Source organism: Microtus oregoni, unplaced genomic scaffold, assembly GCF_018167655.1.
Source record: "Microtus oregoni isolate MIOR12 unplaced genomic scaffold, Mior012 000056F_ref0000123, whole genome shotgun sequence".
Lineage (NCBI taxonomy): Eukaryota > Metazoa > Chordata > Mammalia > Rodentia > Cricetidae > Microtus > Microtus oregoni.
Window position 1 is genome coordinate 9,674,340 of NW_024543832.1, and position 15,897 is coordinate 9,690,236.

General features: G+C 36.6%; 1 protein-coding gene across 1 annotated transcript; it reads left to right on the forward strand.

The window, feature by feature from the left end:
• The first annotated feature begins 14,422 nt into the window (after positions 1–14,422).
• LOC121438717 (olfactory receptor 4K2-like) lies at positions 14,423–15,376 on the forward strand. Its single transcript, XM_041639101.1, has one exon. It carries the CDS (start codon positions 14,423–14,425, stop codon positions 15,374–15,376), a length of 954 nt encoding a protein of 317 aa, XP_041495035.1.
• The last annotated feature ends 521 nt before the right edge of the window (positions 15,377–15,897 follow it).

The following is a 15,897-nucleotide window of genomic DNA, read 5'->3' on the forward strand; positions in this document are numbered from 1 at the left end:
GTTCACTATCCCCACTCTTTTTTAATATAGTCCTCCAAATAATAGTTGGAGAAATAAGGTAAGAGAAGTAAATTAAATGGATACAAACCAAGAAAAAAAGTCTAGCTATACCTATTTTCAGGTAACAAGCTAGTATACAAAATATTTTACCAGAAATACTCTAGAATTGATCTACTGATTCACTAATGTGTCAGGAAGCAGAATCAACTCGTACAAATTAAAGGCTTTTCTATACAGCCCTCAAAAACAATAGAGAGAAAGCTGCATTAACCTAACTTTAATAAACATAGACATAAACCTAACCAAGAACTTTATAATAAGTAAATATATGAAGAAAGGAAGAAGATAAAGTCAGTAGAAAGGCACATAACCCATGCTTATGAGTTGGTAGATATATGAAGGCGTAAGTCACAAAGAATGCCACACCAGTTTGGAATTATGATTAATTAGGTGGTATTTATTTAAAGGGGAAAAAACTTACAGATCGCCGCCCAGACAACAGCCCTCTATGCAACCAGGAAGCGAGTCTAGTCACCTGCAGAGCAGGAAGTGAAGAGAGAGAGGAGAAGGAAGTGGCCGCTTTTTTAAAGGGAGAGAGACCACGCCCCAGTGGGCTGGTATCTCAGCGGCTATAGGCTGGAGGAGTGGGAGGACCTCCCGCAACACCTCCCCCTTTTGTTTAAATAAGAGAGTTCTAAACCTACTATGAAATTATATACAATAAGTACAAATATCCTATTCTAACTACCTTAGGTCTTGTATAATAAATAACTTGGCCAAGTCATGAGAGAAAGTAACTACATTTATATAGTCTTCAACCCCATCGAAGATCTGAGAAGGGAAATAATGTTACCTGGGTAATTAGGAAGTTCAGTAAAACAACTTCCAAAACATGCAACAAATCACAGAGACAACTAGCTACCTGGGCAATCACCCAAAGTTACGTTAGCAGCGTTGAAGCAACCAACTTTGGCTAAGGCCTACTAACATAACTGACATACCATTTTCAAAGGCAAGCAACTTTTCAAAACTATCTTACCCTGTCTTGGCAGGATATGACAGTCCTGTTTTATCCATTGATGCATGCTCTGTGTCTCTGTCATTGGTTGAGGTATGGGCATTTCTTTGTCCAAAGGCCAGTTCTGCCAAAAAGAAAGGCTCCAGGTGGAGTGTCTTTGGTGCTCAACATTCTCTCGGGAATAGAGTGGTGTTGCCAGGAGCAATTGTGTACCACAGAACTCTGAGTTAGATTAAAGGCCATTTTCTACAGCTCTTTGAAGAAGTTGAAGATTATCTTTCTATACTAAAGATATCTAAAGAACCTGATTAGTCTAATTATAAATGACAAACTTAGATGACTATTAATCTATATAATTCTCAATATCTATCTAACTTGAAGACTAAATCAATAAACGACTGTGAAACAAATGAGGACAATGACCTCCAAATATAAACAATGTACAAATATACATTGCAGTAGGTAAATATATATATATATATATATATATATATCAATACACAAACATTATATAAGTATCTTAATCAGAGGTAGAAATGTACACTGCAATATGGTAAATATATACAATATATATATCAATATAATATATGTCAATACATAAAAAATGTTTTAAACAGAGGTAGAAACATGCATGCATACAATAGTCAATATAATTTAACTTTGTATCAATATACAAGAATCAATACCAATATATTTGTCTAAAAACAGTAACTCACAATTATAAATCTATTATCCTATCATCCCTCTTTTTTTTTTCTCCAAAATGATCCCTGAGCTTATAAAATTCCTCCCCCAACCCTCAACCATATACTAATTATAATCAACCCCTAAATGATGTCCCTAACCCAAGGGCAAACTTTACTGGGAGAGGGGATGTCGTCCTCTAGAATTACTTCCAGCTGTCATGGGGGCGACGTTCTTTCTGGGGGATCCTGTGAAAGTAAAATGATGGTTAAATTTCAAGATCAATGTCTTTTAAAACTGCCAATAGTCTCTGAGTATTTTGTGCAGGTCTGGCCAAAATGTTGTATAAGATGTGCACCATTTCAGCTAACCAAGTTGGAACTGTCTTGTGCAGCTAGTACCCCAAAAAGGTCTTGTAGTAGCGCTATCAGTATCATGACGTCATATCAACCAGGTGGAGTTGTTGTTATGGGGCCCCATCTTCTTCCTGGAAACTTCAAATGTCACTTCAGGAAAAACTCATTGTTCATTGTGAAAAACTTAAACATTAATCATATAGACATATATGTATATATTCACTGAAAGGCATGATAGATATATTCAATGAAAAGTATGATAGATATGAAGAAAAGCAAAGATGTTTTCTAAACTCATATTTCTTTCTGTTCCATATCATGGCTCTTGACATGAGACAGAAACTCCAGAAACTCTGGGTTTTTCTCTTACTAACAGGCTTGGAAGTGGAGAGGGACTGAGCCAGAGTCCAACTTCAAAACCAGCTTTATAAATTTAGAAATATGGTTTAATATATTTTACTTACACAACTCATTCAGTTTTCTTGATATTTCCTATTGGGCAGGTATTTTTCCATCTGTCAGTATCCAAATATCCAGGGTCCCTTGAATTTTTCAAAGATGAGTGATTTCCTGTGGAGAAAAGAACAGAATCCTGCCCCCATTCTATATGTTTTTCTTAACACCTGTATGAATATCATCATTGTGGATGAGTTGTCATTTCTCCTTCCCAAGAGGTTTTCTCCTCTTCAAATCAAAACTTTATTAATTTTGTTGGTATCCACAATTTTTCTTCTCCTGTGGAATCAAGAGCAAAACCCTTCCCCAACATAGCACATCTCCTGGCTTCCATTGAGAGGTCAGCACATCTTTGAAATAAATCGGTTGATTTAGTTCAGCAGACTTTTTCATTATCCAATGTCTTTCTGCTGCTGTTGTTCCTTTCTCATTAGCGTTAAGAAAATTCAAGGTTAATAAAGCATTATGTAATCTATTTCTGGGGGTATTTTCGATCCCTTTCTGTTTGTTCAGCATATACTTTATAGTATGATTTGATCTTTCTATAATTGCCTGACCTGTAGGATTATTTGGTATACCTGTAATGTGTTTTATATTATAATAATCAAAAAACCGTTTCATTTTCTTAGATACATATGCTGGACCATTATCTGTCTTTAATTGTGCAGGTATACCCATGATGGCCATCACTTCCAATAAATGTGTGAATACTGAATCAGCCTTTTCTGAGCTCAGGGCAGTAGCCCATTGAAAACCTGAATATGTGTCTATGGTGTGGTGTACATAGTTTAATTTACAAAATTCCATAAAGTGGAACACATCCATCTGCCAGATTTCATTTCTCTTAGTACCCATTGGGTTAGTCCCTGCAGGCAACAGTGTTTGATTATAGAAAGAACAAGTAGGACATCTCTTTATAATGCCCTTAGCTTGTTGCCAAGTAATGGAAAATTCTTTCTTTAGGCTCTTACTATTGACATGATACTTTTTATGAAATTCTGAGGCCTACAACATACTTCCAATCAATAATTGATAAATTTCAGCGTTGCCTTGTGTTAGAGGACCAGGTAGACCCATATGGGACCAGATGTGTGTTATGTACATCGGACAAAGCCTGTTCCTGATTATGTCTTGTACCTGGATAAACAATGAAGTCAACTCTGTGTCATCTGATAGAAATTGAGCAGTTTCAATATGCAAGGTAACTCTTTCTGCATATTGTGAATCTGTAACTATATCAAGAGGTTCTTTAAAATCCCTTAGCACCATAAGAATGGCATATAATTCTGCCTTCTGGACAGAATTATAAGGGCTTTGTTCCACCTTACTCAATTCATCTGACTTGTATCCTGCTTTCCCTGATTTATTTGCATCAGAATAGAACGTACGGGCTCCAGTTATTGGAGCATCACGTACAGTTCTAGGAAGAATCCAAGAAGTTCTTTATATGAGGTTAAGTCTACCACTTTTGGGATAAATGCTATTAATTTCCCCCAAAAAATTAGCACAAGCTCTTTGCCATGGTTCATTGTCTTCCCATAACTTTTTTATTTCTTCAGTAGTAAAAGGCAGTATAATTTCTGCTGGGTCTATACCTGCCAGTTGACGAAGTCTCAGCTTACCTTTTATAATTAATTCAGAGACTTTTTCCACATAAGTTTTTAATTTTTTACTTGGTTTATTAGGTATAAATATCCACTCTAAAATAATATCTTCCCTCTGCATTAGAATCCCTGTAGGAGAAATTCTGGAAGGCAATATGACTAGGATACAGCTAAGATTTGGGTTCACTCTATCCACATGTGCCTCCTATAATTTTTCCTCAATCATTGTCAGTTCCTTTTCTGCTTCAGCTGTCAGTTTTCTTGGAGTATTCACATCTTTATCACCATCTAAGGTTTTGTTTAAATGAACTATTAGATCAGGTGTTATCCCAACAGCTGGTCGTAGACTGGCAATGTCCCCTAACAATCTTCAGAAGTCATTAAGAGTCTTTAAACGGTCTCTCCTAATTTGTGCCTTTTGCATTTTAATTTTCTCTAACCCTATTCTGTAACCTAGGTAATTAATAGAATTTCCTCTTTGAAGCTTTTCAGGGGCAATTTGTAATCCCCACATAGGCAAGACTTTCTTGACTTCTTCAAACATCCTTTCTAAAGTATCTTTATTTGAATCAGATTACAAGATGTCATCCATGTAATGATAAATTATGGACTTGGGGAATTGTTTACGAATTATTTCCAAGGGCTTACTTACAAAATATTGGCACAATGTAGGACTATTGAGCATGTCCTGTGGGAGGATAGTCCATTGATATCTCCTAGTAGGCTGAGAATTATTATAAGTAGGCAGTGTGAAGGCAAATTTTTCTCTATCCTTTTCTTGTAAAGGTATAGTGAAAAAAACAGTCTTTCAAATCAATAACTATAAGAGGCCATCCTTTTGGTAACAGAGAAGACAAAGGAATTCCATATTGTAGTGGGACCATAGGTTGAATTACTTGTTGACAGCTCTTAGATCTGTCACCATTCTCCATTTACCAGATTTCTTTTTACAACAAATACAGGAGAATTCCAAGGGCTGGTTGATTCTTCAATATGGTAAGCATCTAGTTGCTCTTGCACCAGCTGTTCTAATGCCTGTAATTTATCTTCAGCTAGAGGCCACTGTTTGATCCATATTGGCTTCTCAGTTAGCCATTTTAAAGGTAGGGCTTTTGGTACCTCTAAAGGTTTGGTATTTGATGTATTTTCTTGTACAGCCCGAATGGCTGGTGACCTTTTTCCATAATACCTCATCATATCTTTCCCAGAATTATGAGTTCCTTGAACTACAGGAATGTTAATCTGGGTATTCCATTGCTGTAGCAGGTCATGGCCCCCTAAATTTATGGCAATATTGGCTATATATGGCCTTAGTGTTCCTATTTGCCCTTCGGGCCCTATGCATTCAACCCATCTTGTGCTTTGTTTTTCACGAGATAGGGTTTCAAGTCCCAGGAACTGAACATCTACCTCTTGAAGAGGCCAATTCAGTTGCCAAGATTCTGGGGTAATGATACTTACGTCCGCACCTGTGTCTAATGAGCCTTCAATAAAAGTGCCATTTATACAGACTCTTAGCTTTGGTGTTTGATCATTAATAGAAGTCTGCCAAAATATACGTTTACTGTGTCCTGCTGGGTTTTTTGACTCATCCTCCCCACGTAATTCATCATTTAGACCAGTATTACTTTTTACAGCAGAAATTGGAGCTTTTAATTTTCTTGGTTAGCCACGTTCTCCACAATGACTGGGAATGACTGGGCCACTGTTGGCTTGGGGGCCTGCGAGAGGCCCCCCAAGGAGTTTCCCGATGATATTGGATTGCCCCGTCTGTCTGTTGTTGACCTACATTTGTTGGACCAATGCCGGCCTTTACCATATCGCCTACATATACCGGAAAACCGAGGTCTCCTATTTTTGTCATTCCCAGAAGAGATATTATTCCTAGAAATTCTTTGCCTGCAATCCCTTTGCAAATGTCCTAATTTACCACAATTAAAACACCTGACAGTTTTATGTCTCCTCATTGCTTTGGAAATAGCTTCTCCTACCCAAGATTCATCATTATAGCTAAACGTCTCAACATTCATCATATGCTGAATCCATTCATCCATAGGTGCTGATCTAGACTTTAAAGGCCCAATTATCTTTTTGCATTCTACGTTTGAATTCTCAAAAGCTCGAGATTCAAGAAGTGTTCATCTAGCTTCTGGGTCTGTTAACCCTATGTCCAGAGCCTTAATTAATCTTTGCAAAAAGTCAATAAAGGGTTCTCTCTGTCCCTGCCTAATTCTGGTATATGATTCAACCCTTTTTGCTGGATCTTGTATCCTATTTCAAGAATTAAAACTGCTTGGTGACATAGACACAGTACTTCATCGTCATAAAGAGCTTGGACCTGTGGATCAGCATATTCTCCTGCACCAAGAATTTGATCTTGGGAAACCTCAACACCCTTTGCTCTTTCTTGCTGTTCCATATGTTTGGATTCTTCTCTGAAATAAATTCCAAACATCAAGGAAGGTCCATTATCTAAAACTGCGGACACTAACTGATGGAAATCATGGGGGGCAACTCTAGCATTAGAAGCCCAAGTCCTTATCATTTCCTTTACATATGCATTGTGAAAGACAAAATTAACAACAGCTTGCTTAATTTCTTTCAGATCATTCATTGCTATTGGCGTCCATCTAGCTTCTCTGACTCCCTTTGTGCCTTTAGAAGTTGACGCTTTGTCAGAATTAAGTATAGGGTATGTTGCTAGAACCCTGGGTAAGCCAGTTCTAATAGCTGTTGGAGGCATTGTATCCTGTCCTTGTGCCTCCTTACTCTGTTCACCAGCTGCAATAATTTCTCCAATCTTTTCAAATCTTTTTATCATTGTCTCCTGAATCTCCTGACCTGTATATATTTCCAGTGATTTCACTGAGGTATCAATTTTTTGGTCACCATTCTGCACCTGTGATTCCAAAGCTTTAATTTTTTTCCTTCAAAGATAACATGTCCTCCTTAAACTTTTCTTGTATATCATGTAGATTCCCATCTTGGAGGTACATTCTTTCTGTTACCTTATCAAAACTTTGTGATAAAGTCTGAAGGTCTAGTTCAACAGCCTGAACCCTTTCAGGTAACTTTCTAATACCCTTGGATATGGATTCAGTTTCATCTGTCATAGTATCCACTTGTTCAGATAACCTCTAATTTTCAATAATTTTAATCCTGTCAATTAGTTGTTCATTATTAGTTCGTAATGATTCTATTGTTCTTAGGAGTGCCATATTCTTCTGTTCATTATTAGTTTGTAAAGATTCTATCGTTCTTAGGAGTGCCATATCCTTCTGTTCATTATTAGTTTCTTAAGATTCTATCGTTCTTAGGAGTGCCGTATTCTTCCTTAATGATAGAATATGGAAAAGAAAACTGAAACCTAGTAACAAGCAAATTAAGGTATCCCCATAATCATATAAACCTTGTATGATGTAATCCATTGTATTAGTAAATATAAATTTACTAATCCATTGTATAGTGAAAACAAAGCAGTAAAATTTGCATTAGAAACGAAAACTGCCATATTACCTATTATCCAGCAGGTGGCGCTGTTGCCGAGTCGCGATGAAAATGGGGTCCTGTTTCAGTCCCTTAGTAGATGTTAAAAACTGGAAAATGCAAGTTTCTCAACAAAGTAAATGTAATTAAATCAATTCCAGAGACAGAACCAGAAACCCAGAATCCAGGGATAGAGAAGAGCAACCTGGAAGCCGCTTATGCCTCCACGTGACAGAGTCACCCTGAGGGGTTGCAGCTTTCAGCAACTGCATGCTCTGGTTCGCGCCACTTAAGATTTGTGCTTGCAAGGAAGATTTAAAAACGACTCAGAAAAGAGCAAACCACGCTGGCAGAGACTACGCAGGTCTGTGGAGTTTAAATCCACATGGGGAGGCAGACGATAGGGTGCGTGGGGACTGGAAGTATTAACCTGCTGGCTCCATGCATAAGACACAGGCCACAAGGCCGCTGCCAACAAGGTCGCGGCTGAGGAAGGGAGGCTCGCGCCAAGCCGAACTTGGCCGGCAGCCAAGTGGGGGAAGGAGAGGTCCTAACACCAAATGTTGGGTGCCAACTGAAGGCATAAGTCACAAAGAATGCCACACCAGTTTGGAATTATGATTAATAGGGTGGTATTTATTTAAAGGGGAAAAAACTTACAGATCGCCTTCCCAGATCTATGCAACCAGGAAGGGAGTCTAGTCGCCAGTGGAGCAGGAAGTGAAGAGAGAGAGGAGAGGGAAGTAGCCGCTTTTTTAAAGGGAGAGAGACCACGCCCCAATGGGCTGGTATCTCAGTGGCTATAGGCTGGAGAAGTGGGAGGACCTCCCACAACAGATATAATAATTTGGAAATGGCACTTAATAAAAGGCTATTTACATACCAGTGCAATCCAAAACAAAATTCCCATTTCATTCTTCACACAAAGAAAAAATTCACATAGAATCAAGAAAGAGACCAGATAGCAAAAATGACTCCAAACAAAGAATAATGCTAAGGGATTACAATTCTAGATCTTAAGTAATAATATATAGTAATAAAAATAATACAGTGCCAGCATAAAAACAGACATGTAGACCAGTGGAAGAAAACTGAAAACTCAAACATGTATATATGTAAACTCTGCCATATAATATTTAGAGAGGGTGCTAAAAAATTAAGAAAGCATCCTCAGCAAGTGGTGGTGAAGAAAACTGGATGTACACATACAAAAGAATGGAATTCGATATGTTTTTATTATTTTGCAAAAAGAAAATCACCTAAATCCAAATGAAGCAAATACCTAAATCTGAAACCTTAAATACTAAAACTGCTAAAAGAAAACATAAAGACAGGCAGTATCTATGGTGAAGGACAGGTTCTTCTGAATAGGACTCTGTTGGCCCAAAAATTGAGGCCAACAATTGACAACTGGACTTCATAAAATTAAAATGTTTCTGTACTGCCAAACAAATAATCTATGTGAAAAGGAATCACACAGAATGAGACAGAATCTTTGGCATCTATATACCCAGCATACGATTAATATCCAGAATACATAAAGAAATGAAAAAGGGTCCAAAACCAGACCCATTTGAAAATGGTGCTGTGCCTTATGCATGAAGAAAGTATTCTCAAAAGAAGAAAAGAATGGATAAGAAATATTATTTAAAAGGTTTGTAGGGAGAATATGAGCAAGGAAGTCAGGACAGTGAGTGGTGCGCCCACCCACTGAGACGGTGGGGCTGATCTAATGGGAGTTCACCAAGGCCAGCTGGACTGGGACTGAAAAAGCATAGGATAAAACCGGATTCTCTGAACATGGCGGACAATGAGGGCTGCTGAGTAGCCAAGAACAATGGCACTGGGTTTTGATCCTACTGCATGTACTGGCTTTGTGGGAGCCTAGCCAGTTTGGATGCTCAACTTACTAGACCTGGCATAACTGGATATCAACATGTAGAAGAATAAAAATAGACCCATATTTATCACCATGCACAAAACTCAAGTCCAAATGGATTAAAGACCTCAACATAAAGCCAGCCACACTAAATCTTACAGAAGAGAGTTTTCTAGCTCAATCCATTTTCCTGAAAAATTCAAAATGTCATTTTTTTCTGCTGTATAGTACCGCATTGTGTAAATGTACCATATTTTCCTTATTCATTCTTTGATCAAGGGGCATTTAGGTTGTTTCCAGGTTCTGGCTATGACAAACAAAGCTGCTATAAATGGAGTTGAGCACATGTCCTTGTGGCATAATTGAGCATCCTTTGGATAAATACCCCAAAATGGTATTACTGGGTCTTGAGGAAGTTTGTTTCCTAATTTTCTGAGAAATCACCACACTGACATCCAAAGAGGCTGTACCAGCTTGTATTCCTCCCAGCAATGAATGTGACCACGGGAAGTAAAAAGTCAAAAAAGACAAGATCTTCTGAGTAAATTTGGAGCATGAGGATCTTGGGGGAGGGCTGAAGAGGGTAGAGGAGAGGCATTAAGGGGAGCAGAGAAAAATGTAGAGCTCAATAAATATCAACAAAAAACTGAAAAAAAGAAATCAGTGTGGGAAATTCTCAAAAAGTTAAAAGTAAATCTTTCAATTGCCCTAACTATAGCATTCCTTGGCATATGCCCAAAGACTTGACATCCTCCTCCACAGAGTGTCCCTTGGTCACATTCATTTTTACATGTGATGAAAGAGAAAGAACCTAAATATCCTCCCAATACATGAATAATGAAAATGTGCTACATATATACTTTAGAATAATGTTTAGGTGTAAAGAAAAATGAAATAATGAACTTTGCATATAAATGGCTGGAATTAGAAAAACCATACTGAATGAGTTAAGCCAAGCGCAGCAACACAAGCATCACATGATTTCTCTCACTGGAGTCTCCTAACTCCAAATCCTCTGATATGAGCCAATATTCTGAGAGAACTACAGAAGCCAGGAACATAAAAAGCAACCATTGCAGGGGTGTGTGGTTGCAGGAACATGAGAGAAGAATATTAGGGTACAAGTGATCTGACAGGGAAAAGGGAAACTGATGGAGGTTCTAATTAGGGAGAAGAGAGGGAGATAAGTACAGAAGAAGGAGGGAGGAAATTAAAATAATGATGAGGATTTTTGAAAAGTCAAAAAGGAATAATATTATCAAATAATTACCTAAAATACTAAAATACACAATTCATGTCCATGTATAAATACATGAATATATTTTATCTGGGCTGGCAATGTTCCCTCCAAGAGCCCCGATTATCTAACAAAAAAACCCAACCAGAGGCATGAGAAGCTCTCTTTTGAGTATTGCCTAAGAGACCCTCAAAGCACTACAGACTACTGCTATTTTCTTTGGATGTCCCCTAACCCCAGAGATCAAAGGTAAGTTCATATTTTCTAAGACACCGCGTATTTCAGAGACAAGGCACAAGAGGCCCATGAGCTGGAACTGACCTGAATGACTCCTCCCTGATTACTAGCTTTCATGGTGCTAGACATCGCCAGGCAAATTTCTAATGGAGAAAGCAGCCAACAGTCCTACCCTGATACGATGACTGTGAACTCAACAATGACTGGCATATCATAGTAATCCGAATGTGATAGTACTTTAGTGTAAATCATCGGTTCTCCAATTGAACTTAAGATTCTCTCAACATGAGAATTATCATGACTGGTACTAGCCAACTTCCCAGGGCTGGTGGAAGTCATGGATCTTAGAGAATGACCTACTACCACTGCTTTATTAAAACAGCACAATCTCTAAAAACAATCTAAATATTTGTCCTTTTACCGAAAGATATGTGTAGACCTCACCCCTCATCAAGGAAACTTATCTTTGTAACAGACCACTACAGAATATGGCAACTGAGTTGCGTAGGCCACTCCCTATGGATACAGCAGCAAAACAAGTTCCACACCCAAGGTTTGGGAAAAATTCAAATACACACACACACACACACACACACACACACACACACACACTGTAAATGTTATGTTTAGGAAAGTATATTGGGAATATATATGTACACACTCATACATAAATGCATGTAACAACAATTAATGTAAAAAGAAGCCATAAATTTAAAAGACAGCTAGGAAGGGTACACAAAAGGGTTTGGATAGTAGAGCAGTAGGAAGAAATGATGTAAAAATATTCTAATCTTTAAAATAGAAGAAACAATAAAATAAAATCTGTCTTATATTTTTATGATTGTGCCCTCTACTCTGTTCCACTTATCAGCATGGTATAATCTTTTATAGTATTAGGGAGCTGTAAGTATAATGATTATTCTTATTTTGCATTAAGTGTTGTAAGGAGAAAGAATGAGTAGAAAAATTTGTTCTAAAATATTGCTTTTGTAATTTTAGATGCTTTTTACTTCCATGTAAATTTCATTGAGTTTACCTTCACTTAATGCCTGTTGAACATAATGATATGCATGGTGTTTAATATATAGAATAACTACCTTTGAAATGTCATCTTAATTATGTTTTATCTTTATGCTTATTAGCATAGTTACCTCTCTTCTTCCTTTATATCAATTTTACTTGTCCTGGGACCAAGAAGATGAAAAGGAATAGTGCTAAAGAGATAGACTGTCAACACAGTTGTCACTTCTGTTAAAATTATGTCGAGCAAACTAAGCCATGTGTCTATGTAAATACAGTGGGAGCTGTGCTTATCCAAGGCACAGTAGAATCCCCAATGGAAGGGACCATATATAAAACAGTAGCCACATTTTCTTTTTATTTTTGTATTTATTCACTTAAAATATGTAGGTATTGTAGGTGTGTGGACATTTCCTTGTGTGTTTACATGTGTATGTGTCTGCATGTACCAATAATGCTTGTGTCTGGAAGTCAGATAGGACATCACTTGGACTGCATTAGTTTTTGAGGCGTCTGTACCTTACCATCTCAACTATCCTGGCTCCAGAAAGTCCTAGGGTCCCCTCTGCCTCTGTCTTCTAAACAGTGGGGCTGCAAGTAGGCAAATGTGAATTTTTGTATCTTGTCTTTATTCTTCCACAACAAGCACTTTACTGACTGAGCCATCTCCCCAGTCTGTCAACTTTTATTTTAAAAAGTACAGTCTACAGCAGAGACTGCCACTTGATAAGTGAAATTATTCAGAAAAATAGTCGCTTAAAATTCTCACTTTATCAATGATCATACTTGCATTAATACCTTAGCCAAAATTACCTATTATATTTGTTTAATTAATAGCTACCTGCCTTAAATTTCTTTCTGAGAGCTACCAGGTAAGTCCATACATAAAATACTAATTATTATTTATACTTCCTAAAATTTTATAATAGTTGGCACATCATAAGACTTTTTTGTTGTCAGAGTTCCATTTCCCTCATTATTCCTGGAAAATAGTATCCATGTAAGATACATTTCATTGTATTTTCCCAATTATTTTATTTATTGATATTTGAAATCTCCAAAGAACCCTAGATTACTTAAAGCATTGGTTAATGTTCTTGATTTTTTTTCTCCATTACATCCATACAGTGTTAAATAACCAAGATTTGTTATTAGCTGGCTTTGTATTTCCAACAGCCTTTTGAAATAATGACCTTTCCATTTCCCATTCTGCCCCTAAAGCACTTAGGTCCAGGTAAAAACAACCTTTCTTAAATCCCAAAAGAATCTTGAATTCTCTTTGTGAGCTCACTAATGGTGTCTTTCTTTGTTTTTTTTTTTTTAATAAATCCCATTGCAAGATGATTTCTGGTCAATTTCCAGTTACCTACAATACTTGTTTGATTTACAGCCTCTAAACAGCTAATGGCTCAGCGGAGTCACTCATTTATGTTTGAAATGGCCTTCTAGTGTTCTCAGAAAAAACTTACTTAGTAATCAATAATTCTAGAGTTTGAATTTTGCCATAGATTTAGTATGTAATGTTTTATTATAAAAGACTTCTGACAGGCTTAATTGCTGGTCCTTTCCCATTTCAACAATTAAACAGATTATATATGTTGGCATATACCATAGAAGAATCTGAACAGAAAGGGTTTGTCAAAAAATTTGACAAAAGAGATGTATTCATTTTGAACTCTTTATAAACTTAAGGGATGTATATTTTAGGAGAAGAAAGTCAATTTCAAATTATAGACTTCTGTCTGTCTGTAGGAAGAACAAACTCGTAATTTAGTAAGAGTGAAATTGTGGGAAAAAAGAAGGTAATTCTTTTCAATGATTGTAGAGGATAATGCTCTTCCATTGGTTATGCATGTAAATGGGACATTGCCTATTGCATATTGAACAATCTTTTTTATCAGTACCAGTAATAGAATCAATCAGGAAACTCATACTTAAAAATATGTCAACAGTTCTTTGGAAACTTCTAATTTTTCTGCAACTGTACTAGGGAGTGCTGTTATGTTACTTTAGATTCTTTACATGTGATGTATTTTTATTTGATTTTTTGAATATGGATATCTTTATGACTATGTTTGCAGTCACTCACTGTGTATTTCTATACAAATTTGTGTTTCTCTATACATGCTTAATACATTGTCAATATGAAAGAAGTTCTTAAAAGTTAGCTTTAATCATTAAGATTATGTAGATTAAGATGGACAAATAGGTGGTAGATCTGTTCATATTATTTGTGTTTGACTGGTATTTAGTGCGAGAAAAGATTGCTGTTTTCGGTACATTTATTTAAAGAATATTTGTTTCCTTACTAATGTTATATAATCTTCTCTCAAGTCACCATATCAGATAAGATAGAGGAGAAGTATAGTAAGAATAATATACATATATATATATTTATTTACACATATTTTTATATGTGCAGGCCTCTACCTAAGAATCCAGATAATGAATATGATTAATAAGTCTGTTGTGACTGAATTTGTTTTGCTGGGACTCTCTAACTCCTGGGAACTACAGATATTTTTCTTTATAGTGTTTTCACTCTTTTATGTGGCAACAGTGGTGAGTAACATCATTATACTTGTCATTGTCATGTCTGACCCTCATCTACACTCTCCTATGTATTTCCTGCTTACCAACCTTTCTGTTATTGATATGTCTCTTGCTTCCTTTGCCACCCCCAAGATGATCATAGACTATCTAACTGATCATCAAACAATCTCATTTGGGGGATGCATATCTCAGATATTCTTTCTCCACCTGTTTACTGGTACTGAGATTATTTTACTAATGGCTATGTCTTTTGACAGGTATATTGCCATTTGTAAACCCCTGCGCTATGCTTCAATCATTAGTCCCCAGGTGTGTATTGTCTTTGTGGTGTCTTCATGGATTGTGGGAGTCATGCATTCAATGAGCCAGGTCATCTTTGCCCTCACATTACCATTCTGTGGCCCCAACAAAATAGATAGCTTTTTCTGTGACCTTCCTGTGGTATTCCAGTTGGCTTGTGTGGATACTTATGTTCTTGGTCTCTTTATGATTTCAACAAGTGGAATTATTGCATTGTCTTGCTTTATTCTCTTATTTAATTCATATGTTATTGTGTTGGTTACAATAAAGCATCATTCTTCCAGAGGATCATCTAAGGCTCTTTCCACCTGTACAGCCCATTTCATTGTTGTCTTCATGTTTTTTGGGCCATGCATCTTCATCTATATGTGGCCACAAAACAGCTTTGTGATAGAAAAGATCCTGTCTGTATTTTATACAATCTTCACTCCTATTTTGAACCCAGTAATATATACTTTGAGAAATCAAGAAGTAAATTCAGCCACAAGGAAACTGAGAAGTAAGTTTCTAAATTTCAGTACAGAATCTCCTTCCCATTCTTTTTAGTTTAAAATCTTCATTAGTATATGTAACAGGCTTTATAAAACAGCAATTTATGGTCCTTGTAGGAAAAATACATTTGAAGCTTTAAAAGGAAGAAAATCAAAGTAATTATTTCCAGGAAAAAAAAACTATAAAAAACATCAGTTAGGATGTTGAATTATCAAGTCAATAGAGATAAGGACCAAATAACAAATACAGCTTAAAAAGAAATGAAATGATTAAAGGAATTAATTACAGTTGTGAACACACAGAAACTCAAGATACCTCCTAAAGCATGACAAATGAGCAAGATTTCTGTGACCCTTAGAAATTCTGCACTGCTGTGAAAAATTAAATCTGTCCCCAAACCATCATTTTTCCATATCTGTAGCCACTTCTATTTCACATTTAAAACAATTTGTAACTCCTGGAATTAGAGAAATCTTGTTATATGCAAATATAAAAATACATCTCTATTTTAGATGAGGTGAAAAGAAACGATGTGAGGTGGTTCCCACCGACCATATTGGCTGAGGAACATCAGT